The 19,337-nt window shown below is 52.2% G+C and overlaps 1 protein-coding gene across 1 annotated transcript in view; it reads left to right on the top strand.

Annotated features, from left to right (window-relative positions):
- Positions 1 to 5,556, top strand: part of TBC1D2 (TBC1 domain family member 2) — a 36,724-nt gene extending 31,168 nt beyond the window's left edge. The window contains exons 11-13 of the mRNA XM_054397662.1: positions 820 to 1,005; positions 2,891 to 3,012; positions 5,355 to 5,556. Of these exons, the coding sequence (XP_054253637.1) occupies positions 820 to 1,005; positions 2,891 to 3,012; positions 5,355 to 5,556 (510 nt within the window). The remainder of the gene's footprint in view (positions 1 to 819; positions 1,006 to 2,890; positions 3,013 to 5,354) is intronic.
- Positions 5,557 to 19,337: the final 13,781 nt, after the last annotated feature.

The following is a 19,337-nucleotide window of genomic DNA, read 5'->3' as shown; positions in this document are numbered from 1 at the left end:
TGATCCTTGAGGTCTTTTCCAACCTTGTTGATTCTGTGGCTAGAGATGACCTCCAGGATGAGCTGCTCCATCCTCTTTCCAGGGATGGAGGTGATGCTGACTGGTCTGTAGCTACCTGGGTCCTCCTTGCCTTTTTTGAAGACTGGAGTGACAGTTGCTTTCTTCCAGTCACCAGGCACCTCTCCTGTTCTCCAAGACTTTTCAAAGATGATGGAGAGAGGTTCAGTATCAGTCAGTTCTATCAGCACACATGGGTGCACCCATCAAGGCCCATGGATTTGTTTGTCTTTAGTCAGTACAAGAGATCTCTAACCCAATCCTGACTGACCAGTGGAATGCCCACATCTCTCCAGTTCTGCTTCCTTACTTCCAGAGACTGAGGTTCCTGAAGGCTGATCTTAGGAGTGAAGACTGAGGCAAGGAAGGCATTCAGCAGCTCTGCCATCTCTGCATCATCAGCTCCCATATCTCCCATCTCATTCCGTAGTGGCCCCAGCTTTTGCCTGCTCTTCCTTTTGTCATTGATGTATTGGGAAGAGCTCTTCTTGTTCTCTTTCACCCCTCTAGCGAGATTCAGTTCCAAGAGGTCCTTGGCCTTCCTTGTTGCATCTCTACATTCCCTGGCTATATCTCTATAATGCTCCTCCTAGAGTGTGGTTAGGCTAGAAGGCAGCATCAGTGATTACCATGACACATGTGGGCCACTGTCCTGTTGCACTGCTCCTTCCCTTCACCACCAGAACTCTCCTTCAGCACCAGAACTGCTCTTGACTAGGACTTTGTTGTTTTCTTTTTTTTTCTTTTTTTGGTCAATTTTAGGTAGATCAGAGAGTCTTCAAGGACCTTCTGTCAGAGAAGCTGCCTCGCCTCACGGCTCATTTTGAGCAGTATCAGATTGATGTCTCACTCATCACCTTCAACTGGTTTTTGGTGGCCTTTGTGGACAGCCTGGTCAGCGACATCCTCCTGCGAGTGTGGGATGCCTTCTTGTACGAGGGAACTAAGGTACAGCTCCTGCTCTGTGGCATGATGGCAGGGTGATGGGCACAGGCATGTGTCAAAGAGTTGTGGGGTCCATCTTCTTGTCCTGTCCTGCCTGTTTGGTGGGGGTGCCTTGGTGTCTTCCAGCCTCTGTGTTGTGTGCTGATAGGCAGACCTGTCCCTGATGCTGTGCACAGTATCCCTGCCCCTTTTTGAGCAGGGAGTGCAGCATGGCTCTCTGACAGGCCATGGTGTCTTCTGCTCTGTGATCAAGACATGGCTGAGAGTATGACAAATAGGTGGAGCAGAAGATGGGCAAAGAGTTGAACACAAAGAGTCTTGCATTTCTCCTGTGCATAGGCAGAACTGGAGAACTTGGACCTGCTGTGCTCTGAGGTTGTAAATTAGGGTCGTTCTCTTATTACTAGCTCTGTACTTCTGCAGGCCTGCTGAGAGCAAGAGAAGCCCAGTCTCCAGCCTATACTGAGTGCTGTGTGCCCCACCTCATGTTCTACACCAGGAGGGCCTGGTCCCACTGCTGCCTAAGACCTTTCCAACTCAAATACCTTTCAACCCTGGAAAAGGGGAGGCTCTGCGGAGACCTAATAGCAGCCTTCCAGTACCTGAAGGGGGCCTCCAAGAAGGATGGTAGGATCAGTGCTGGGCCCGATCCTGTTCAGTATCTTTATTGATGATATAGATGAAGGAATTGAGTCCATCATCAGTAAGTTTGCAGGTGACACCAAGTTAGGAGCAGGAGTTCATCTGTTAGAGGGTAGAAGGGCCCTGCAGAGGGACCTGGACAGGCTGGATGGGTGGGCAAAGGCCAATGGGATGAGATTGAACAAGGCTAAGTGCAGGGTTCTACACTTTGGCCACAACAACCCCAAGCAGTGCTACAGGCTGGGGACAGAGTGGCTGGAGAGCAGCCAGCAGAAAGGGACCTGGGGGTGCTGGTTGATAGTAGGCTGAACATGAGCCAGCAGTGTGCCCAGGTGGCCAGGAGAGCCAATGGCATCCTGGGCTGGATCAGGAATAGTGTAGCCAGCAGGACAAGGGAGGTTATTCTTCCCCTGCACTCAGCACTGGTCAGGCCACATCTTGAGTCCTGTGTCCAGTTCTGGGCTCCTCAATTCAAGAGAGATGTTGAGGTACTGGAATGTGTCCAGAGAAGGACAACGAAGCTGGGGAGGGGTCTGGAACACAAACCCTGTGAGGAGAGGCTGAGGGAGCTGGGGGTGTTTAGCCTGGAGAAGAGGAGGCTCAGGGCAGACCTCATTGCTCTCTACAACTACCTGAAGGGAGGTTGTAGCCAGGTGGGGGTTGGTCCTTTCTCCCAGGCAAGCAGCAGCAGAACGAGAGGACACAGTCTCAAGCTGTGCCAGGGGAGGTACAGGCTGGGTGTGAGGAGGAAGTTCTTCATAGAGAGAGAGATTGCCCATTGGGATGTGCTGCCCAGGGAGGTGGTGGAGTCAGCATCGCTGGAGACATTCAAGAGAATCCTGGATGAGGCACTTGGTGCCATGGTCTGGTTGATTGGCTAGGGCTGGCTGATAGGTTGGACTGGATGGTCTTGGCGGTCTCTTCCAACCTGGCTGATTCTATGATTCTATGGAGAGAGACTGTTTACAAAGGCCTGCAGTGATAGGACCAGAGGCAATGGCTTCAAACTAGAGAAGAGCAGATTTAGACTGGATGTTAGGAACAAGTTTTCTGCACCATGAGGGTAGTGGAACACTGCACTTGCTCAGGGAAGTGGTTGAGGCTCCTTCCCTGGAGATATTCAAGGTGAGGCTGAACAGGGCTCTGGGCAGCCTGATCTAGTTGAGGATGCAGAGGGGGTTGGACTGGATGAGCTTTGGAGGCCCCTTCTGGCCCAGACCATTCTCTGATTCTGTGACCCCTCCAGGTGATTTTCCGCTACGCTCTTGCCATTTTTAAGTACAACGAGGAGGAGATCCTCAGAATTCATGACAGTGTGGAGATCTACCAGTACCTGCGCTTCTTCACCAGGATGATCACCGATGGCAGGTAGGACCAGGGGCTGCAGACAGCCCTCCGTCCTGGGTGTCTGCTTCCTTGCCTGTTAGGTCAGCCTAAAAAGAGTTGTGACCAGTCTGTTAAGAGAGGTGTGTGTGCATTGGCAGGTTCCTGGGACAGGGATCGGTTTGTCTCTTTGGCCTTCCCTTCATGGTGCTACTTCAACTCTTTTTGGCATGCTGCAGCAGAGAAGGCCACAAAGTCTGTTTCTTTTTGCAGCAAAAAGTTTCTTTTTGCAGCAATTGGAGCTTGTGCTGCCACTTCCTGGGTTTCTCTCAGCTGTGTGCTCCAGACCCTGGATGAAGGAGAGGAAGCCTGGAGGAGGGAATATTTCCCACTGGTCAGTGAAGACTGGGTTAAGGATCAGTTGCACAAATTGGAATACTCACAAGGCCATGGGCCCTGATGAGTGCACCCAGGGGTGCTGAAAGAGCTGCCTGATGTTATTGCTCTGCCACTCTCCATCATTTTTGCAAAATCCTGGCAGACAGGAGAGGTGCCTGAGGACTGGAGGAGACCCAATGTCACTCCAGGCTTCAAAAAGGGCAAGAAAGTGGTTCCAGGGAACTACAGACCAGTCAGCCTCACCTCCATCCCTGGAAATATGATGGAGCAGCTCCTTCTGGAGGGCATCTCAAGGCACTTGGAAGAGAAGAAAGTTATCAGGAGTAGTCAGCATGGATTTACCAAGGGGGAATCATGCTTGACTAATCTGATAGCATTCTGTGATGCCATAACTGAATGGGCAGATTCAGGGAGAGCAGTGGATGTAGTCTACCTTGACGGTAGCAAGGCCTTTGACACTGTCTCCCATGGCATCCTAGTGAGCAAGCTCAGGAAGCGTAGGATGGAAGAACAGACAGGTGGAATAGGAACTGGTTACAAGATAGAGTTCAAAGAGTGATGATCAATGGTGCCAGGTCCAGCTGGAGAGCTGTAACTAGTGGAGTCCCCCAGGGATCAGTGCTGGGTCCAGTGCTGTTCAACATCTTCATCAATGACATTGATGAGGGCACAGACAGACAGGCAGACAGACAATGTCTGCTCAGCAACTTTGCTGACGACACCAAACTGGGAGGCTTGGCTGATACACCTGAAGGCTGTGTGGCCATCCAGTGAGACCTGGACAGACTGAGAGCTGGGCAGAGAGGAACCAAATGAGGTTCAACAAGGATAAGTGCAGAGTCCTGCATCTGGGAAGGAATAATAAACTGCACCAGTACAGGTTGGGAGGTGATCTGCTGGAGAGCAGCCCTGTGGAGAAGGGCCTGGGAATCCTGGTGGATAACAAGTTATCCATGGGACAGCAGTGTGCCCTTGTGGACAACAGGGCAATGGGATCCTGGGGTGTATAAGAAGAGTGTGTCCAGCAGATACAGGGAGGTTCTCCTCCCCCTCTACTCTGCCCTGGTGAGACCTCATCTTGAGTACTGTGTAGTTTTGGGCTCCCCAGTTTAGGAGGGACAGGGATCTGCTGGAGAAGGTCCAGCAGAGGGCTGCAAGGATGATTAGGGGACTGGAGCACTGCCTGGTGAGGAGAGGCTGAGGGACCTGGGGCTTTTTAGTCTGGAAAAGAGAAGACTGAGAGGGGATTTAATAAATGTTTATAAATATCTGAGGGCTGGGGGTCAGGAGGGAGGGGACAGGCTCTGCTCACTTGCTCCCTGTGATAGGACAAGGAGCAATGGATGTAAGCTGCAGCACAGGAGGTTCCACCTCAACACAAGGCAGAACTTCTTTACTGTAAGGGTCACAGAGCATTGGAGCAGGGTCCCCAGAGGGGTTGTGGAGTCTCCTTCTCTGGAGACTCTCAAGGCCTGTCTGGATGTGTTCCTCTGTGACCTGAGCTAGACTGTATGGTGCTGCTCTGGCAGGGGGGTTGGACTGGATGATCTCTTTGGGTCCCTTCCAAACCCTGACATCCTGTGGTCCTGTGATCCTGTAGTTGGGGTGTCTGGGGATGCAGCTCCACTCACAGCCTTTGATGGCAGCATGTGTCTCAGAGGAAGATTTCTGTGATCAGGAGAGTTCAATGTCCCTCCTCTGGGGACCATCAGAATTGGCTTCTGATCAACCATCTCCTGACTGGTGGCTGAACCTTGAAAGGTGATGTGGTGTAAGGCTGTGTAAAGCATTGTCTGGGCTGGTGTTTGTGTGAGAAGCAGTTGCCTGTGGTTCCTTTAGGACTCTGCTGCTTGGTGACTTTTGAGTGCAGCAGGCTGAAATCTGAGGGCCTACTCTTTGCCTGCCCCAGGATGCACTTGGGGTGTCTGTTATCATCTGTTACCAGCCAGTAAATGGATTCACCAGAGCTGTTTTTTTTTCCATCACAGGAAGCTGATGAACATTGCCTTCAATGACTTAAATCCCTTCCCCATGAAAGTGCTGAGGAACCGGCGGTCAGTGCACAGGGAAGAGCTGGAGGCCGAGCTGCGTGAGCTGGAGCAGATCAAGGCAGCCTATGTGAAAGAGAGAGCAGAGCAGAGGCCTCAGGACATGAAGGAGGTTGTTAGTGAAGAGGAAGAGGAGATTTAACCAAAACAGAGCTCCTCATTGCTTCCCTCCCACCTTGCAGAAGGTCTTCAGTAGCAACTCTGTAGGAGGCAGAGCAGAGGGAGAAAGGTGGTCATAGCAGGAGTTCAGGAAGCAAGGTGTCAAAGGAGCTTTATCCTCTTCTGTACTTCTCCCTCTTCAGCCCACCCTGTCCTGTTTAGCTTGGGGTTACAGCTGAAGGTCCATAACAAATACCAGCTGTGCTACCATGACAAAAGTTGGTATGGGGCAAAGGACCCAGCCAGCCAGGGCTTTTGTACCTTTCTGGTGGGGTCTTGAAAGAGATCTTCAGGTACAAGTGAAATCACCAGAAATAATTAACTGAGAGCACTCTCTTGTTGGTATCTCAAGCTTCTGAATTGGTCAGGAAGGAAACCTGCTCTTTGAAGGCATGGTGACTTAGTGGCTAGCCTGCCAGGGGAACGTGTTTAATACTGCAGTTACTAAACCATGACACTGTCTCCAGATGGCTCTTGGGTCTTGCTCAAGTCTTGGGAGCTGTGCCTTCCAGAGGTGAGTTTGCTCCCCAGACAACCTGTCAGTGTGAAACCAACCACAGCCTGGCAACAGGCAGGGCCTAATGTTATGAGATTTGACTACTGAGCTCACCTGGGTCTTCTGATCGCCTCACGCTTGGCCAGGATGAGCAGGTGGCTGTCTGTCTCTACCTCAGTTAGGCTCCTCCTGTGCCAGGATTCCACACTGATATCTCAGTCTCTGACTCTCATTCATAATGGGGAAGGGAAGAGGTCTTTCCTGCAGGAGTTTCCAGTACTGAAGGTGTTTGACTCATGGAGTATGGCCGTCTGGGGATAAAGCTGAAAACCACTTGGGCTGGAGCAAAAAAAAAAGATGGCTTGATACTCTTTAGAGAAAAAACATTAATTTCATCTGAAACAAGGAGCTGGCCTCCATGAATCCAGCACATAGAAATGCCCTACGTACCCCTCACTGCAAGTGGGGTCTGATTGCCTTCTCCCCTGAGCCTCCTAGGCTCACCTGTTCCCTGGGCTGAATGCCTGCCTGTGCTGCTCAGTCCTCCATAGACCCAGGATGATCCAAGTATGTCAGATATATACAGCTTCTTCTCCCTATCATGGTGCCAGGTCCTGCTGCCCTCCTTTCCTGTTGTGCTTGTTTCCAGCTGTACCTGTAGTGTTCTACTGACCTTGAACCCAAGCCAAATCAGTGGATGAGGCCTCCTTTAAACTTCATTGTAAAGCTGTCAAGAGTTGTCAGCTTGCAGAGGAAGGGAAGAGAAGCATTCATAGCCCATACTGTTCTCATCCAGGTGGGCTTCAGCCAAGGTCACAGGTTCCAGTGGAAACAGCACCAGCCTCTATTCACCTGAGATGTGGTCTGCCTCAGCTCTGCCTTAAACCTACTGGACAGATCAGGTAGATTCAAAGAAATACAAAGGCCTGAATTTGGAGAGGGCTGTGGAGGTCAGCCACACAGTATGGAAGTAATCAAAGTGGAAATGAGGTTTGGGGAAGAGTGGGATGGATGGGCAAGAGCAAGGTAGATCCTCTGCATGTCACTGACAGCTGCCCACACTGGAAATGTGGGTGGAGAAAAAAAAGACGTTCACTGGAGTCTTACCACTGCATTTCAGTGGTATTTCAGAAAAATGCACTGGTTTTAAAGTGATGTCAGCTAGCTAGAGAAGCTCAGGAGGCAGAAGGTTTGTCTTCAGAGGTGATGCTGCTAATCTAATTTACTCACACTGGTTAGTGCATGGGCACACACAAATACAGATTTGTTGTTACTGTCATTTTCTTTTAAATCAAGACCATGGAAATTAGAAGTGTACTCACAGCTGTATTTTTCCTGGAAGTTTCTGCTGCCCTCTCCTTGTTTTCTTTTCTTTTTTTTTTTTTTAATAAATTTGGAACATTAATTATTAGACTTTTTTTAATAAATTTGGAACATTAATTATTAGAGCCTGATGTGTGTCTACAGTATATAAATAAACATCTGGTATGTAATGACATGTTGAAAAAGAAACTTTTGTGAAGAAGACACAGGGGCCAAGATGTTGTCCCTGCTGGGAAAGTCTGAAGATCATTTTTTAATTGAAACCAGAAAGGAAGGACATCTCTGGGTTGCTGGAATTCTCTCTTCTGTTGGGTCTTCACCAGCTCTTGGTTTTGTTCCACATGTGCATTCATTGAGGGCCATTTCTTCTGGTCATAAAGACACCCAGTCACTTGTGGCTGTTCCTTACTAGAATCATAGAATCACAGAGTTGTTTAGGTTGGAAAAGACCTTTAAGATCATTGAGTCCAACCACTAACCTAACTCTACTAAGTCTGGTTCTAAACCATGTCCTTCAGCACCACATCTACACTTCTTTTAAACACCTCCAGGGATGGTGATTCACCCACTTCCTTGGACAGGCTCTTCCAAAGCTTGAGAACCTTTGCAGTGAAGGAAATTTTCCTCATGTCCAACCTAAACCTTGCCTGGTGCAGGTTGGGGCCATTTCCTCAGATGTGGATGAAAGATTATCTGCAAGGCTTATGCAGACCTGCACCTTGGAGCCAAGCTAGCATGTCCTTGTGGCCACTACTCCCCTTCTGCCCCACAAACTTCGGGGCTGCTGGAAAGCACTGAACTTCTGTCACAAGATGCCAGCTGGACAGAGAGGTTAGCTTGTCTCTATGCACAAAGATGCTCAGAGTGTTGGAGCACCTCTCCTAGGAGGATAGGCTGAGGGAGTTGGGTCTGTCCAGTCTGGAGAAGAGAAGGCTCTGGGGAGACCTAATAGCAGCCTGCCAGTACCTGAAGGGGGCTTAGAGGAAAGCTGGGGAGGGACTTTTTGTAAAGACTTGTGGTGATAGGAGAAAGGGTTTTAAATTACAGCTTACATTGAACATTAGGAAGACGTTCTTTAGAGGGTGGTGAGGCACAGGGACAGGTTGCCCAGAGAAATTGTGGATGCCTCATCCCTGGAAATGTTTAAGACCAGGCTGGATGAGGTTTTGAGCAACGTGGTCTGGTGGGAGGCATCCCTGGCCATGGCAGGGTGGTTGGCATTAAATGATCTTTGAAAATCCCTTCCAACTCAAACCATTCTATGATGCTGTGAAGTCCCTCTCCAAGACCTGCACTGTGAGACAGTCAGTGCTGGGAGCCTTTTGAACCCCTGCATGAGGTGCAGTAGGTTTATTTGTGCTGCCACTGCCAACTGTGGTGGTTGGCAAACAGTTGGACCTGGGTGCACAGTCCAGTAGCTCCCTCTGCCTGTGGACCCAACATGTCTGTGCCCTGAGAAGTGCTGTATGCAAACACCACTTGTTAAATACAGCCTTCTGTCTCTGCATAAATCTAAACCTTGGGATACCAGCTCCAACCCTCAGAAGGGTGGTTTCGGTTCCCTCCCGCTGCCCTGAATGTGCAGCTAATCTGTGGGTCATGTTGTTGCAGGACTTTGGGGCCACCAAGGGTTTACCTGCTTTGGAGGCAGGTGGAGAGTGGCCAAACAGACAGCCACTGCTGGCTCAGTAAGTTCCTGAGCTGCAAACAGGTAGAGGCCAGGAGGCTACCTTTCTTCACTCTCTTTTTGGCCCTGACTGGCACTGGGTTGGAAGGATCTTTGACCTGAGCCACCACTACCTGTAGATGTTGCAGCTAAGCCCTTGCCTGCAAGCGCCCAGCAAAGACATTGGATACCCTCCTGCAGCCTGGCACTCTGCCCCGGAAAGAGGCATTCCTGGGAGGGTTGTTTCTGTGCTGGGTTAATGTTTATCCCAAGCTCCCGCTTCCGGGGTGAAGGAGAGAGCTGAAGGACGCGGCGCTGCCCACAAGAGGGAAACAATAACAACCACAGCCTGCAGCTGGAGCTTTTCCCACAGCGCTGAGTTCCTGCTCCAGCAGGCAGGCAGGCTGGGCAGCCTCCTGCCAGTGTCGCAGGCACAACACCTGGGGCTGGCCCTCTGCCCATTCAAGAACTCGCTTTGGTGTCCTCAGCCAAAGCTGGGACTTCTCCAGCTTTTTCTCAGCACTAGGAGCTCCTTCACAGAACATTAGCTCTGCCTGGCCTAGGGATATGCCAGGTGCAAGAAGACAAACCATTTTCCCACACCATGAATATCCCTCCACCCTCTCTGCTGAGCCTCAGGAGCTCTCTCTGCAGAGGGAAACCCAGCACCTCAGTGGGAGAAGCACGTTTAGGGTGAGGGGTTCCCTGCCCTGTTGCAGCCAGATGCTTGCTTTAGGCACGTGGTCCAACACCACTGAGACAAAGTCCCCATTTCTTGACTTGGTTATTGACTGGTGGCTTTCTGCCAAGTGCAAAGTCTGGCTTTGAGATACCAGCTGGTGGATCAGTATCTGCTGTGTTTTAAAGCTTGATTTTCATAACACAGATCCTCTCTGGCATGTTCTGGTGTCAAGCTGGCAGGAAGCTTTGAGACTTGAGGCAGCATACGAGGTAAGGAAAAATAAATCTCCATGTCCTTTGTGAAAAACCAGTACTGAGCCCAACATCTCAGCCACCTGCTGAAAACAATATCTTTGTTCTTTATTTTATAAAGTGATTTATTTTCTAAAGTGATGGCCTGAAATTGCACCAGGGGAAGTTTAGATTGGATGTTAGGAACAGTTTCTTTCCTGCAAGAGTGGAACAAGCTGCCCAGGGAGGTGGTGGAGTCACCATCCCTGCAGGTGTTCAAGAAATATGTGGACATGGCCACACTGGGACATGGTTTGATGCCTGTGGTGGTGTTAGGTTGTGTTTGGACTTGATCTTAGAGGCCTCCTCCAAACAAAACCATTCTATTATTCTTTTAGTACACAATTATTATTTATGGCAGGAGGGAAAGTTCCAACAGGACATTCAAACCAACTGTTTTTTTTTTTTTTTTTTTTCTTCAACTTCTGATAATTTAACATCTTTCAAGATGTTAAAATCTCACCTTGAGGGAGAATGCTGATGCTACAGACTCTGAGAAGGCTTCCAGCTTTGACCCTGCGATCACAACAGCATTTCAAATCAGTCCCTGAGGCTGGGTGGGTGTTGTGTGGGCCCAGCTTCCACCCCACCTCTCCATGCCACCTGCCCTTGTCTGTCTGGCACTGTTGGTGGTACTGATCTTTGCAGGGCTGGAATTAATCACAGCAGGAGAGGAGGGAACTGGGGAACTCCTTGTTAAATGTGATGCTAACTAGGTATAACTCAGCAAAGCTCCATCCAAACCTACCCCATGTCCTCAGCAGACTAGGGTGAAGCAGAGCACAGGGCTTGAGCATCACCTCCTCTCCAGTGCAGATGTATTGGGCCATGTGCTGGTGTAACAGCCTTGAGTTAAACCTGCTTGAGGGTTTTGTGTCTGCAAACTGGACATGCCTAGGGTACCTCAGCATGCTGAAAGCGGTTTACCTCCTGTCAGGGGGCTGTTGTGGCCCACCACAACCCCACACAACGTTACAGGCTTGGGAATAGATGACTGGAGAGCTGCTTGGCGGAGAAGAACCTGGGGGTGTTGACTGATGGCTGCCTAAATATGAGCCAGCAGTGTGCTCAGGTGTCTGAGAAGGCCAGTGGCATCCTGGCTTGTATCAGGAGTAGTGTGGCTAGCAGGTCTAGGGATATGATTGCTTTGATTGCTTCCCCTCTGCTCAGCACTGGTAAGGCCACATCTGGAATGCTTGGTTCAGTTTTGGGCCCCTTGCTACAAGAATGAGCTGGAGCATGTCCAGAGAAGAGCAGCAGAGCTGGTGAAGGGTCTGGAGAACAGGACTGGGGAGGAGCAGCTGAGGGAACTGGGGGTGTTCAGTCTTTAGATGAGAAGGCTGAGGGGAGACCTCCTTGCCCTCTACAACTACCTCAGAGGAGGTTGGAGTGAGGTGGGGATTGGTCTCTTCTCACATGCAGCAAGTGACAGGACAAGAGGAAAAGAACTCAGGTTGTGCCAGGAGAGGTTCAGGTTGGGTATTAGGAAAAAAATCTCCACAGAAAGGGAGCAGGCTGCTCAGGAAGGTGGTGGAGTCATCTTCCCTGGAGGTGTCTAGTGTGGATGTGGTGCTGAGGGATGTGGTTTAGGGGCAGCAGCTTAGCAGTAGTGGTGGGATTGTGAGCCCTAGGCAAGTGGCTGGACTTGATGATCTCTAAGGTCTCTTTCAACCACAACAGTTCTATGATTCACTTCTGCAACTGCTGCCTGCAAGGCAGGACCCTGCTCCTTAGGAGATAACCCCAGCTAGGGGAGAGGTGCTTTATCCATAGCTGCACAGAACCATGAATGTGGTCACTCTGATGTAGGTCCTGCAGCAGGTTTCCTGCTCTACTCTTCCCAATGGTTTGCTGCAGGCTGTGGTGCTGCTTGGCACCACATTCTGGCTAGCATTGGGCCAGTGGTGGTCTCCAGCTCTGCTTCTGTTGAGTGTCCTTCCATCATGAACTTTGTTGTCTGTGGGTGGTAGCTTTCCACTTCTCACTGACTTGCATAGTCTTTGACTGATGAGGAGGCATGTCCTGGAGGAGGTGTCCAGAGGTGACACTAGCCTGCTTCTGACCCATTTTCTGGCACCTAAGGATGTGGGATGGCAGAGACCTCCAGGACCTCTTGCTGTGGATTCTGCTGTTGGATCCCAACAGAAAGCACCACCAGCAGTGTTTTCCTTGGGGCTGCTGGAGGCCTTTCACACAGAAGGACAAGTGCTGTGTGTGGGTGCTCTTCATCACAAGCTAACTCTCTGTACAGGGGCTGTCAGCAGCAGTAGCTCAGCTAGGCCACTGCTGTTGGAGGACCACTTGAGAAGCCTCAGGAAGCAGACAGCGAAGTTCACCCAAATCACCGAGGACATTGCAGTACAGACACCAGTCACAGCTGTCCAGTCTTAGACTGCAAAGGGGAATGGGCAGCAGAACCTTCAATTTGCCAGCACCCAAACCAGCTCTGAGGAGCAGCACTTGCATGTGACTGGTACAGATAGGTGCCTACAGTGGACAGGGCTGCCAGGAGCAGAAACGTCTCCCATCGGTAACCTCAAAGACATCTTTTTCCTCCCATCAGTCCTGAATGCAATCTTCTGCAGATCAGGTAGGGATGGAGATCATCATCAGCACCTGACCTGTCTTGTGAAGATGTGAGCACATGCTGCAAGGGTCCTGAGGGGTTCCAGAAGTCTCCTCAATTCCTGTATTCAGAGCATGTCCAGGACAGCTGCTGCACACCAGCCATGATTCATGTCCATAGCTGGACTGCATCCTGCGCTACATCCATGGAGAGTGCTTCTCAACAGTCATGTCTCAGCTTGGCTGCCTTGGTTTCCTGCCCTGTCCCAGCCTGGCATCTGGCAGCAAGGCATGGAGATCACCCTTGGGGGCTGCTGGTTGCTTCTGAAATTCTGCCCAATCCCTTGAAGGATTTGGTGGCACTGCTTTTCCTTCCACAGCAGGACCTCAGCTGCCCTGTGAGACAGGCAGACTCCTGTCTCACCACTGTGGGATCAAAGCAGACACAGCTGAATTGCAGCATCTCACTTGAGGACATCCAGTCTCACAGTCTTGTCACACCTGCTGACCAAGCCCAGAGCTGCCCATGGATCAGCTGGACTAAAGCATGGAGATGTGCCACATGACCCAGGCTCTACTCAGGCAGGACCACAGAATCACAGAATTAACCAGGTTGGAAGAGACCTTTGAGATCAAGTCCAATCTATAACCCAACACCATCTAATCAACTAAACCATGGCTCCAACTGCCACATCCAATATTCCTTTGAAGGTGACTCCACCACCTCCCTGGACAGCCCATTCCAATGACCAATTTCTCTTTCTGTGAAGAATTTCTTCCTAACATCCAGCCTGAACCTTCCCTGGTGCAGCTTGAGACTGTGTCTTCTTGTTCTGCTGCTGCTTGCCTGGGAGAAGAGACCAACCCCCACCTGGCTACAACCTCCCTTCAGGTAGTTGTAGACAGCAATGAGGTCTCCCCTGAGCCTCCTCTTCTCCAGGCTAAACACCCCCCAGCTCCCTCAGCCTCTCCTCACAGGGCTGTGCTCCAGACCCCTCCCCAGCTTCGTTGTCCTTCTCTGGACACATTCCAGCATCTCAACATCTTTCTTGAACTGAGGAGCCCAGAACTGGACACAGTACTCAAGATGTGGCTTCACCAGTGCTGAGCACAGGGCAGAATGACTTCCCTGCTCCTGCTGGCCACACTACTCCTGATGCAGGCCAGGATGCCATTGGCCTTCCTGGCCACCTGGGCACAATGCTGGCTCCTGTTCAGCTGCTGTCACCCAGCACCCCCAGGTCCCTTTCTGCCTGGCTGCTCTCCAGCCACTCTGACCCCAGCCTGTAGTGCTGCTTGGGGTTGTTGTGGCCAAAGTGCAGCACCCAGCACTTAGATGTGTTCAATCTCATGCCACTGGACTCTGCCCATCTGTCCAGCCTGTCAAGGTCCCTCTGCAGAACTCTCCTACCTTCTAACAGATCAACACCTGCCTCCAGCTTGGTGTCATCTGCAAACTTACTAATGATGGACTCAGTCCCCTTGTCCAGATCATCAATAAAGATATTGAAGAAGATGGGGCTCAGCAGTGGTCCCTGGGGGACACCACTAGTGCCTGCCTGCCAGCTGGATGTGGCACCATTCACCACCACTCTCTGGGCCTGGCTCTCCACCCAGGTCATAACCCTGCTCAGAGTGTTCCTGTCCAAGCCACAGGCTGACAACTTGAGTGGTGCTAGCTGAGTGGGTGACCTGGCCAAGGAAATCTCCTCTGCCTTTTGACCTTAACATCACTGTCTCCTTGCCAGGTTCCTCACCCAGGGTACCAGGTGGACTTTTAGTGCTGCCAAGGTCCCAGCTAATCCCAAAGTCTGAGTGTGAGCTCTGCAGGTATGAGAGGCTCTTCTAAAGGCATTTGCCATCAGTGAAGGCAGACCTGGGCCTACCTTGTCCAGTGTCTCTCCATCTTCCAGGAACTGCTGAGCCAGGCAGTCTGTTAGTGAAGCCAGGCACACTAATATGTGTTGCAAGAATGTGTGCAGTGTTCAGGGTGCAGTGCCCAGGACGTGGTGGTCACACTGTCTTGGGAATGTGCCACCATGCCCTCAGCAGCTCTGTGAGCTAAGACAAGGCCTGTGGGCACCATCTCAGCAGATGACGTCAGAACCATGATGAACCTAGTGCCTAGATCAGGATGATTGTGCCCAGTTCTGGCCTCCCCAGTTCAAGAGAGACAGGGCACTACTGAAGAGAGCCCAGTGGAGGCTACAAAGATGTTGAGGTGGCTGGAAAATCTCTCCGAGGAGGAAAAGATGAGACTCCTGGGGCTGTTTAGCCTGGAGAAGAGCAGCCTGAAGACCCATCTGGATGCATTCCTGTGCGACCTGTGCTACATTCTATGGTCCTGCTCTGGCATGGGGGTTGGACTCAATGACCTTTGGAGGTGCCTTCCAATCCCTAACATTCTGTGATCTAAAGGGTGGGTGTCAAGAGGATGAGGCTGGGCTCTTCAGTGCTGCCCAGTGACAGGAGATGCAGGCAGTGGTCACAATCTAGGACACAGGATGTTTCACTTAAACATGAGGAAAAACTTCTTTCCTGTGAGGGTGCTGAAGCACTGGACCAGGCTATCTAGACAGGTTGTGGAGTTTCCTTCTCTGGAGACTTTCAAACCCCATCTAGACGTGACTCTGTGTAGCCTGCTAGGTGGACCTGCTTTAGCAGGGGGGTTGGACTCAATGACCTCCAGAGGTCCCTTCCAACCCCCACCATGCTGTGATTCTGTGTGATTCTGTTATGATCTCCTAGGAAAAAGTACCCAGCTGTACACAACATACCTCCAGACACAGACCCAGGGGGACCTACCTACAGCAGGGATGGTGACAGGGAACTGCACATCAGCTCAAGTGGGCTGGCTCCCCAAGCACAGGGAAAGGAGAGATGCTTGAGCACTTTGCTGTGGTTATGGAGGGGATCTCCTCACCCCAGATTAAACCCCTTCCCAGGGCAGATCTTATCCAGGGGTTGGACACAACCATGCTGCTGAACCTCCAGGGAGGTCCACTCCCTGGAGAGAGCTCTGTGGGCTCAAGCTCCCACATCTTTCACTACAAGGCCACTGAGGTGTTGGAGCAGGTCCAGAGAAGGGCAATGAAGCTGCTGAAGGGTCTGGAGAACAGGTCTGGTGAGGAGCAGCTGAGGGACCTGGGATTGTTCATCCTGGAGAAAAGGAGGCTAAAGGGAAACCTTCTCACTCTCTGCAATCCCCTGAAAGGAGGTTGGAGCCAAGTGGGTGTCGATCTCTTCTCCCAAGTAACAAGTGACAGACGAGAGGAAATGGCCTCAAGCTGTACCAGAAGAAGTTTAGGTTGGACATAAGGAAAACATTTCTTTATGGAAGGAGTGGTCAGGCATTGGAACAGGCTGCCCAGGGAGGTGGTGGAGTCACCATCCCTCAAGGTGTTCAAGAAATGTGTGGACATGGCACTTGGGGACATTGTTTGGTGGCCACGGTGGTGTTATGCTGATGGTTGGACGATCTTGGAGGTCTTTTCCACCCGAAACAATTCTGTGCTTCCACCAGGGCACAGCGAGCATCCTCCGACTCTCCTGGCTGCGGGGCGTGGCGTGGGGGGCGGGCCGGGGCCGGGTTGGGCTGTACTGGGTTGGGCTGGGCTGGGCTGAGCTGGCACTGCGCGGCACGGCGCGGCACGGCTCAGATCGGCTCCCATGCATACGCCCTCCACGTTGCCGGACCCCCGCCGCTAGCGGCACGGTAAGAGACGGCGACCGGTGGTGGTAGGTGGCGGTGGTGGATATCGTGAGATCGGGACACGAGTGGACAGGACCGGCCGGGGCGGGGGCACCTGCCGCTGCCTGGGGCCTGCTGAGCCCGGCGGTGGCGGGAAGCGGACGGGAGCGGAGGGCCACACGCCCCCCTTAAGCCCTGCGCCTTGGGGGTGCCGCAGCCCCCTCCCCGGCCCCACCCTGCTTTGTGCGGAGCCGCCGCAGCCGCCCGCAGCCGCGGGGGCTCAGGGAGCCGGGGGATGCGGCGGTGCCCGGTACCGCGGGCCTCGGGCATCCCCCGGTGCGCGGCGGCGGGGGCAGGCGGTGCTGGTGGAGCCCTCCCCGGGGCGGGTTCTGCTCGGGCTCCGTGGACTGCTCCTGCGGGTACCTGCAGCGGGGATTCTCCGTGCGGAGCGCGGCAGGGCTCGGTAGGAGATCGCCGGTCCGGGGCGGGGGGGGGTTGGGTGGGGTGGGTGTGTGTCTTGCAGCCGTTCAGGTCCTCCGGTTCACGGAGCAACAAGGCTTGTGTCCGGGGTGGGAGGCAGCCTCACGGCTTCCTGCCAAGCCCGTTTGCCGGTGCGACAGGAGGCACGGGCTGGCATCTGTGTAACTTGGTTCGGGGTGCAGGGAGGAACCTCCTCCGTGGCTCTCCGTGTGCGTGAGAGGGCTTGAACTTGGTCCCCTTCGTGCTGGGTTCACGGGGATTTGGGGCAGGTCACATCTTGAGCAGAGCATGGTGACAGCCTCGTAAATGATATCTAGACCTTCCTCTTTGGCAGCTGGGGTCTCCCGCTGCCGGTTCCTCTCTCGGGGCAAGCCCTTGACGGGGGTCTTCCCGGCAGCAGCAGCACAGCAGCGAAGGCAGGCTGCTGCAGAGGGATCTGTAATGATGACAGCGCTTTGCAAACAAGTCCCCGGTGGCCCGGGGAGGCCAGCTTGTGTGCAGCGTCTTGCTGAGCATCCATTGTTCACCCTGCAGGGAGTGGTGCCCTCCTGGTCTTGCTCTGGAGTGTGGAAAAACAGCCCTGCAGCATCCTGGCTGCTCCTGATCTTCCACTTGCACCTCCGAAGAAGGCACTGTGTTTGCTACAGTCCCAGTAAAGAGAATTTACCCGGGCTGGCTTAACCTCTTCTGGCCTCTTAGGTGCTCAAGGGAGGTGGCTTCTGCACAGGTTTCAGAGAACACTTAGGGGTAGATTGGGTGTTGGTCGTCTTTTAAAGCTTCCCCATGTAGGCTCCCCGGTGGGTTAACAAAGGATCAGGCTGTGTAGCCCTGCTGTTCCCTTTGTTCTCCCACTGGCTGTGCCCTCTTCGGAGAGCTCTATTCTCTCCTGGTTTGATAAGAGATAGGGAGTGACTGATGGAGACAGGGAGTGAGTTGCATGTTTTGGGATGAGCGTTTCAGTAAACTCTAGAGCAAAGCTTTAGGGTGTGCACGGGGGAGGGGCAGGACAGGGGGCAGCTGGTTGCTTCACGGAGGAAAGCTAGGAAGGAGGTATTTTTCATCTGTGCTGGTGGTGTTTGGTGAATTATCATGATTGCAGGCAAGCTATAGCTCCATCAATGAGAGGTGATTCAAATTAATTCAGTCCGTTAGGCTGCAGCAACAAAACAAACCCCATCATCTCTGTAGAGCTGATCTACACCTGGAAATGTGAAGCCTGGGAAATGTGAAGCCCAGGCACTGGAGATGTCTGGATAAAAAGGCAGAACATGCTGGAACATGTCCAGAGAAGGGCCATGAGGATGATCAGAAGTCTGGAGCTCCTCTGCTATGGAGACAGACTGAGAGAGTTGGGGCTGTTCAGTCTGGAGAAGAGAAGGCTGGATGTGGCTCTGAGCAACCTGCTGTCCCTGCCCATGGCAGCGGGTTGGGAACTCAATGATCCTTGAGGTCCCTTCCAACTGTAACAATTCTGTGATTGTGTGAGTTCTTCTGCTTGCACCCCAGCTCTGCCCCTAGCTGCTCCTGGCCTCTCTCCCTCAGAGGCAAAGCAGCTTTGCATGAATGTGCTGGTTTTGCAGGTCCTGGGGAAGAGAAGGACTGGTGTCCTCTGTGTGCCAGCTGCACCAGCCTGACCAGCAGCACTGCTCACCTCCACCCCATCAATCAGACCACTTTTTGCTGTGTCTGTGCTGCAGGTGTGTTTCCTGATATTAGGACAGGGTATCTCCAGGTGTGGTGGGTTTATCACTTTTTCTTCCCCCACTACCCTAGGTAGATTCTACCTGTCTTTTGAGTATGGAGAGTTTGTTCCCTCTGAGCAGATTTCTTGCTCAGAAAGTGTGATGGATAGTATCTTGAATGTTTGTGTGTAAGGATCTACACATCAGGTGGATTTTGGGTTGTGTGACTCCATGGCAGGTTTCTGTGACTCTTTTTCTAGGTGGGTTGGCATGGGGCAGGCTGCTGGTCCCTCAGACTGGCTTGTGGTGCCTGTGTAAGGGCAGTTCTCCTTTGCCTGTGAGCTGAGTGCTGTGCAGACCCTGGTTTGAGGCTGGATGCTTGAGGATGGAGTAGTTCCCGTGCTGTGAGCTGCAGGTGCTCAGGCACACAGTGTTACAGACTTGGGGAGAAAATGGAAGGCTTTGGCACACCTCAGGAAGGGAAGGTGAGGGTTTAAAGTGGGAGACAGCTGCCTGAGAGGCAAGGTAAGGTAGATTCTGCATAAGACCAGGCAGACTCCTCATATGTTGTAGTCAGTTTGCTACCTTTGGTGTTTTTGAATTCCTTGGCCCACAGCTGCTGCATGTCATGAAGTGTGCCTCCCATACTCATAAGCTATGATTTCCATAGCAGGGATTTTGACAGGGAACCTGTTGGAGGGTGGGTTGCTACTGGGTATGACTGAGACCTCCTGTGAAGAAACAGAGTGGAGGGAGACTGTCCCAGGTCAGTTCCCCACCATCTGCTCTTGGCTGGTCCAAGGGTACCTCTGCAGAGTCCTGATCCTCCTGATCCTGTAGATAAACTTTGTCCAAGGAAGTTTGCTGGAAGTGTTTGCTTCAGTGAAAA

This window comes from Indicator indicator, chromosome Z (genome assembly GCF_027791375.1).
Source record: "Indicator indicator isolate 239-I01 chromosome Z, UM_Iind_1.1, whole genome shotgun sequence".
NCBI lineage: Eukaryota > Metazoa > Chordata > Aves > Piciformes > Indicatoridae > Indicator > Indicator indicator.
This window is presented reverse-complemented; position numbering and strand designations above follow the sequence as displayed.